General features: G+C 39.0%; 1 protein-coding gene across 1 annotated transcript; it reads left to right on the top strand.

The window, feature by feature from the left end:
- The first annotated feature begins 2493 nt into the window (after window positions 1–2493).
- si:ch1073-15f19.2 (T-cell surface protein tactile) lies at window positions 2494–7149 on the top strand. The gene is made up of 7 exons (XM_063895581.1): window positions 2494–2674; window positions 2894–3226; window positions 3624–3733; window positions 3870–4026; window positions 5297–5764; window positions 6338–6446; window positions 6575–7149. The coding sequence occupies exons 1-7, from the start codon at window positions 2593–2595 to the stop codon at window positions 6726–6728; spliced, it is 1413 nt and encodes a 470-aa protein (XP_063751651.1). The 5' UTR covers window positions 2494–2592; the 3' UTR covers window positions 6729–7149.
- Window positions 7150–7404: the final 255 nt, after the last annotated feature.

Genomic DNA, 7404 nt, shown 5'->3' with positions numbered 1-7404 from the left:
TACATAGCTGAGAATTTGTATATTTACCAGAAAGGACTGTCATGTCCAAAGTACAGATGTTCTTTTTTTTTTATCACATGCTAATATCTACCTAAACATTATTTTTATAAACCTATTCACTGCTTTAGTCATTGTGGGGTCGTAGAAAATCCCTATCAACACACCAGGACCAACAATTTAACATTGACACAATCACAACTTAACTGGGTGTCCCATCTCCAAAAGCTTTATATTGTGAAGAGCCGACAAGCAGAAAGAATGAATTGGGATTGATCTCCAACACCCCAGGTTTTTAGCCTCTACAACACTTTACTACTTTCTAAGCTAACATCTGAGAGAAAGATAATGTGTGTTGCTGTAAAAGGTTCCAGGTTATCAACACATGCAGCAGAATTTTACAGATGTCTGAACCAGCTCAGCCCGGGCATTAAAAGTAAATGGGATGCAAATGGTAAATGGAACGCATTCATAGCTCTTTACGAAAACCTCAAAGCACTTTTTGTTAAACATATCAGCATTCACCTATTTACCCACATTCATTCAGAGGCAGAGGCAGCCATACAAGTTGCCACCTGAACCACCGACCTTCCGGTAGCGGACCAGATCACTTTGTACTGAAGTGATTGTTAAAAATGAATTGAATTGTATTATCTCGCTAGGTTAGAATATGAAAGCCGTATAGGTTACACTCTGTTATATTTGTCAGCAGTACACAAGATAATGTCTCAGGGCTTTAAGTGTTTTGTAGTCAGACAGTCAGTACAACATGCTGAAATTGAATAATACATTACTTCTAAAATTCACACTCTGTTACTGTGATCACGCTGCGCTCCCAGCTAAACTGAGCAGTGAATGTGGCTAAACGATGTGTGCACAACGTGTGTAAATACAGCTCACACATCCCCTTGAGGACAGCAGAAAAAAAACTGTCTCACACACCCCCACACACATATACATACAATTTCACTCCAAGAGTTCTGTGTTCTGTTGCATTATGCCACAAAAGGTGGCGATTTGGTACAGCTCACAGGGGTATTCAGGAGCCCTCGAGCCCTCATTGTGAGACTATACAGTGTGAAGGAGGCGCAGGGTTCACCGGCAGATCACTGCACTTTCTTTCCTTTCTATCAGACAAACGAAATGGGGAGTAAATCCTACGCATCAGAATTATTTAACTGTGAATTTTCATCATTTTTCTTTTACTTTTCCTATCTGGAACACTGTAAAGCGACTACAAGCAACAACCAAAAAAAAGTGTTATCCTTATTTGCGGAGCATATAAGTAATTCTGTGATGTTAGGTTCTACCTGAGGTCGTTGGGATTTCTACAAATCCGTGGGGAAGTGGTGGAGCAATGTGGCAACGTCCTGACTTTGAAAAGGCGCTTACAGAACACTGATAGATATCTTTCTTTGGATGGCTATTCTTAGTGCTCATTTAAGTTAGAATAAGAAAGGTCATGCTCAAAATATTACTCCAATGGCTGATACATGTTAGTAACTGTTAACATTGTTTTCTTTTAGTGAATATAATTAGACATTGAGATCATTTGTCCAGTAAATCAACATAATTATCTTAAATACTTGCAAAACTTTTCTAAAAATAACATGTTCCTAATCATCAGGCAGTTTTTATATTATAAATGATGAACAAAAAGGTTGAATTCAACTACATTTTCTAGTTAATTCTTATGATTTGTGCAAATTGGATGTAGTTGTGTGAATCTAGAAGCTGAAAACAAATGATTTGATTCTTTGATTAACTAACTCATGCATTAAGTCGAGCAGTTTGACATAATAACTTACAGAAATGATTTTGCTCTTCCTGTTATTGGACAAACTATTGGACTCACAATTAGTCATGTGGATTGTATCTCTTTATCCCAGTGCAATTCACGCTAACCATCAACAAGCACAGATGTCCAAACTGATAGTATGTTGTTTTACAGGCGTATTATGTTTATCACACAAGACGGTGAACCGAGTAAAGGGAGAAAGGGATCTCTGGATTGTATTGCATGTTGAGTATATATTGACCAACAGATGGAGCTAAAAGGAGAGTATGTATGGACATGGACATGATAGAAAGATGTGTGTCTTCTTGGGTTTAGAATGTATCTGCAAAAATGCATTCTTATTTGTGAAATAAGGTTATTAAGATACATTTTCCAACCTGTGCAGGTTTTAAGTTAATTATTATAAGAGATCTTTACTTACTAGAATGGTTTATAATGTTGAAGTCTTTGTGTCTCAACCTTGATGAATTATCAGTGTTAAATTATACCAGTCATTTCTCTCCAGCCTGGTAGTTTGATCAAAATCTATCCTCTTTGTCTTAGTCCTGACCAATTGAATAAACACTGATAAGCAATAAGCACTGTTCAGATTTTTCTATTGCAAGAGCCTTCTTCGCACCAGAGGTTTTTTTCACCGCAAAAGCGCTCAACATACGATTGCTCTGTGTGGTTTCCTGTCAACATAGTCATCCTGTTCCCTGTCTCACAGCCTCTACCCCACTCTTTTACCTCAGTTGGCAGTTTTTCTCTTTCTGTCTTTGCTGAACCTCTCAATGGATTCAGTCTGATTGATCGTAATGAGTTTGGAGAGCATGAACATGGCTGGAGGTTTCCTGGGAGCGGCCTTCTCTCTCCTGCTACTTGCCTCTATTACGCAAGGTAATCCTAAACCACTGATGCTTGCGTAATATCCCGACATTCACGGGAAATCTACAATGAGTTTGTATTGGCATTTGGTTTCACAAGCTGTGTCAGCGTCATGCTATGATAATGTCTGCCTGCATCCCAGCAGATTGCAGGTCTGTAGTATCAACTTTACAATGCAAAGTGATTTTGTCTCTAACTTTTACTGCTTCCAATGTCTGATGTGCTTGACAGGGCTCAAGGATTCTGACATTTTTCATTATGAAAAGATGGAGGCAGTAGTGGGTGAGAATGTTACCCTACCCTGTATTATCCGAGGCAGTACTTCTCTCAAGATCACGAGTATTGAATGGAAAAAGAACAAGAAGGGAAGCACAAAGCTGGCTGTGTACTCCCCTAATCATGGAATCTGGCAGATGTGGCCTAATGTCACCATGCAGAATGTGTCCAACGGTTCCTATCTACACCTTCACGGCGTGGAACAATGGGACAGTGGTTTCTATATTTGTCAGGTTATGACTTTTCCTGAGGGCTCCAAGAGGACAGAAACAGAGCTAAAGATCAAAGGTAAGACGAAAAGCATGTTCGTGCAAAGGCATTCCTAGTCTGCACCGAATTTCATATTTGGATAGAAATGAGCATCATTATCATTTTGCTCTTGATTGCACTATAGCCAATATGAGCATACAGAGGAAATGTCATAATATGTCATACTTGCAAGAACACATTGAACAGATTTGTTTGCCATCTCTTTAGTCGACTTCTTTTTCCCTTATACAGCTGTACCTTCTTTCCAGCTTTAACAAACTGATGGTATGTTATGAACCAAATAAAGGGAGCTGACAAGAAGGTGTCATTCATGTGTGTTGTATCTGATAATAATTCTCCCTTTTTTATTTTACAGCAGATGATTTACATGCTTGTGTTTTAAATCCAAATGAATCTCCTATCTTCTCTCCTCTAGATAAAGTTAAAATATTGTGTGATATGGAAAGCACTGTCCAAGTTCATCCTGGAGAAAATGTGACAATTTCATGCACAGCGTTTCCTTCTGCACAGTACAAGTGGACCAAGGTAATAGAAGAAATACAATGAAATTCACTTCATTCATCAAACATTATTGATCACCTCTGATGTCAAAGCTTACAGTTCAAATAAACGACTGAATATGAAAGGTTTCTTAATGCTTCAGAACCTTGTTTTGCCCTAGAACAAGACACTGGTTTCAGAGAATGAATCTCTGAAGCTCTGGTGGGTGACTGATACTCAATCAGGGGTTTATACACTGACTGTCAACACAGGAAACAAAACAGTGTATAAAGAGTTCATCATCACCGTGCTGACAGCAACCACAAGCTTGAGGACAGGTGAGCATGGCTATTTCTTTCTTTATGGTGTACTCCATTGCAGCATTTCCTCAGGGCCGGATTAACAATAAACTGTAGTAAAGAGCCCAATACACTGAACGACTTCCTAAACTGCATATGACCAAAGAGCTGCTACTTGGCTTTTGTTTTTATACTGAATATCACTCTATTTTAGGTTTTTGTTTAATGGAAACAGATGTTCACAGCTGTGAGAATGCACAAGTAACTGTGAATACATTGGAAACTACAAAACTTTAAGAGGGAATGAAGTTATTCTTTGCTGCAATTCAATTACCCTGTAGGATTAGGGTGAATACTGAACTAACTACAGTTGTACAGTATTTAAATCATGAAACAACAAAACCTCATGCTGTCTGCCTTGTACTTGTCATAAACCACTACCTGCCTCTCTTCCTGTGTACGTTTCTCACTATACTTCTCGACATGTAACAAAAGTAAAACAAGAAGAAAAAAAAGCCACAGGTGCCTAAGTCATTTCCTGCTTCCCCTTTCTGTCTTCTCAAACCCTAAGAACAGACACAACAGCGTCTATAAACCGCGACATGGGGTGAGAGCACAATCTGTTGGACACATTTGAGTAGTACAGCCCAATGAAGGTTTGGAACAAAACTGAGACTACTGCTTGAAACAGACACAGTGTGGTATTAGACCACATGCATTGGATTAACAGGTTTTTCTCAGTGTGTCATTGGGGGATGTGAGTGGAGATTCATTCAACTGGACAAATGTGCTCGTCATTAGTAAAGCGTATAATCCATAAGCATACGGTTAGATTTGCAATGTGCACAACTTTGCCTCAGGAATCTCTGCCCCTGGCTTCATGCTCCAGGTTTTTTTGAATGAGCTCTCCACCTTATTTTACCCATCAATTACACACAGAGCTCATAAATGGAATTCGGAGAAGTCCATTTTAATGGTGTATTGAATCACTGCGTATTTCTAGAGGGTTTAACTGCCATCCCTATCGTTTCAACTCAACTTCCGACATATATTTCTATGTTTAAGCCTCCATAAGAGAACAATTAAGCATATTTCCCAACATATTGAACCATAACTCTAACAGGAACATAATGTAAAGGATGGGCTACAGTCTGTTGACCCAGTCAGGTATTTTTCTTTTTCTCACAAGTCAGAGTTGTGCAGGTTCTAAGACAGAATGTTATTTGATGCAGTGACAACATAAAAATAGTAGAGAACATTGCTTCTGACAGCATATCTACTGTGGACTTCTGTGTTTTGCTTCTTTCAGATCTCATGACAGCATCACCACAGTCTAATGTGTCTGAGGAGGGTTGGATCACACCAACAGACGGCAGCCTCACCACATCACCGACCCCTTGGATGTCAGACATCGATGGCAATGTGACTTGGACCACGAATATTGCAACTGATGTAACAGATGATGATCCCGACTCTAGAAATGTCACAGCTGGAGCGCATTTAACAGATTATACCCATATAAGTGTCACGTCATCCCCTGTCACACACACTGACAGCTATCACTTTAACAGCTCCACTGATCAGGAGATTAACAGCAATCTAAACACATCCGCTTTCTCTGACCAATCAGTGCTCAGCAATCAATCCACAACATTAAGTTACGGTAACAAGGTGTTCAGATCGACACAGGAGACAAGGAATGAGTCCATGGGAGGCAATCCTGGTGAAAACCCAACTCCAGACACTGGAAATACAACAGAAGCCGTTAAGGATGGAGGTAATAATTCATTCATATTTCAGAGTTTTAGTGAAAATAATAGTCATTTTCTCTGTCTCTAATGTTGATGTCCCTTTATCTACCATACAACTACAAATAATACAGTTCAAGTGAAATGAAAGAATTGGTAATGCTAAACATTGCTTTATATATGCAGTTCCAGTATCGTTGTTTGTGGCAATACAGGTGAGTTGAGCTACAGCAGTGTTGGAAAGTGAAAAATATAAATAAAAGCGTAGTATGAATACAGACAAAAGCCCGATAGGCAATACCTTACTATACTACATATGAAGAACTGCTGCCATTTCTTTGCCTTCACCGTCTGAATTCTTCCAGTTGTCTCAGCCTCGGGCCAGATGCATTTACAAGGTAGAAATGTCATTAAAAGGAGGGACAACTTTTTCATGCAGTCAGCTCAGGGGGAGGAAGGCACAATGTTATTTTTGGCTGTACATTTATTATCAATATTTGTGTAAGTCTAAAAGGTTTCACCAGAGTAGGCTGTTAAATCGCTCAGAAACACAACCTTGGCTGTTGCTGTTGTCTTTAATGAAACTTTCCCTTGCTTCTCAGAGATGGATGGTATGCAGAGTGATCAGTTGTTGGCGTTCATCATTGTTCCAATCCTGCTACTGATCGTTTTGGCTGGATTTCTCTACAAGAGAAAAATGAAGAGGGAAAAGTAAAACTCTCATTATCTATCCATGCAAACATTGTATACACCTGCGACCGAGTACACCTGATCTCTCTCTTACAGACGCACTTTATCCATCATATCAACCAATCAATACGTGTGCCCTCTCTCTGTAGGATGGATCTCCCGCCTCCGTTCAAACCCCCTCCTCCTCCAATCAGGTATACAGCTGCAAGGCATCGTGAGATTTACACCGAGTCGTTCCCCACTTCAAGGTGTAACTCTGTGGCAGAACGGAAAGATATGAAACAAATGTTTATTAATATTTAATGCCTACTATATTGCGTGATGAAGGTGTACAATTTGCATTCTATAATTGCTCGGATATAGTTCAAACTCTGTATTGTCACATGCAAAGAATAAAAACGTAAATCAAATTTTGGTCAGTTTCAAGCTGACGTTACAACACAGTTGCAGGCAATTGTACAAACAAGAGCTGCGTCTATATGAAGGGGGGAGGTTTATGTTATTTTATATAAAAAGATTTTACTTTTAAGATTAAATGTTTTAAAGTTCAGCATAATCTAATATTGTAAACAAAATTAAAGCAGGTTTTTTGTATGCTAAATTGACTAAGCTATTACAATGCAGGTGCCTGTTGTATTGTAAATGTTACTCTATGACATATTTGCAATATTACTGTATATATATATATTCACTGTAACGTTTGAATAAAGTCACTGCTACTGTATGTTATGGAACCATGAGTTTGTATTGAACCAAAAAAGTTTGAACTATATTACTGATGGACTTGTGCATTTGAATGATCTACAAAGGCGAAAATCCCAAAGTTCACCACAGAGGGAGTTTCTCTCCCACCTCCATTGGACTTTCTTCCGTAAAATAATGACATCACTAACCCTCACGCCTATACTGTATTGTCTAGTGCTCCAACACATTGTACTAATGGGCGGGATGTTTCTGATGCCTCCAGTTGACCAATAAA

This window comes from Eleginops maclovinus, chromosome 11 (assembly GCF_036324505.1).
Source record: "Eleginops maclovinus isolate JMC-PN-2008 ecotype Puerto Natales chromosome 11, JC_Emac_rtc_rv5, whole genome shotgun sequence".
In the NCBI taxonomy this organism is placed as follows: Eukaryota; Metazoa; Chordata; class Actinopteri; order Perciformes; family Eleginopidae; genus Eleginops; species Eleginops maclovinus.
Note: the sequence above shows the minus strand (reverse complement) of the source record. Positions and strands in the feature narration are given on the sequence as shown.

Excerpts from the sequence above, each read along its gene's own strand:
- si:ch1073-15f19.2 (XM_063895581.1), top strand. The coding sequence starts at position 2,593 with ATGAGTTTGGAGAGCATGAACATGGCTGGAGGTTTCCTGGGAGCGGCC. Across the intron at positions 2,675-2,893 it reads ACTTGCCTCTATTACGCAAG|GGCTCAAGGATTCTGACATT; the intron begins GTAATCCTAAAC and ends TGTGCTTGACAG. Across the intron at positions 5,765-6,337 it reads AGAAGCCGTTAAGGATGGAG|AGATGGATGGTATGCAGAGT; the intron begins GTAATAATTCAT and ends CTTGCTTCTCAG.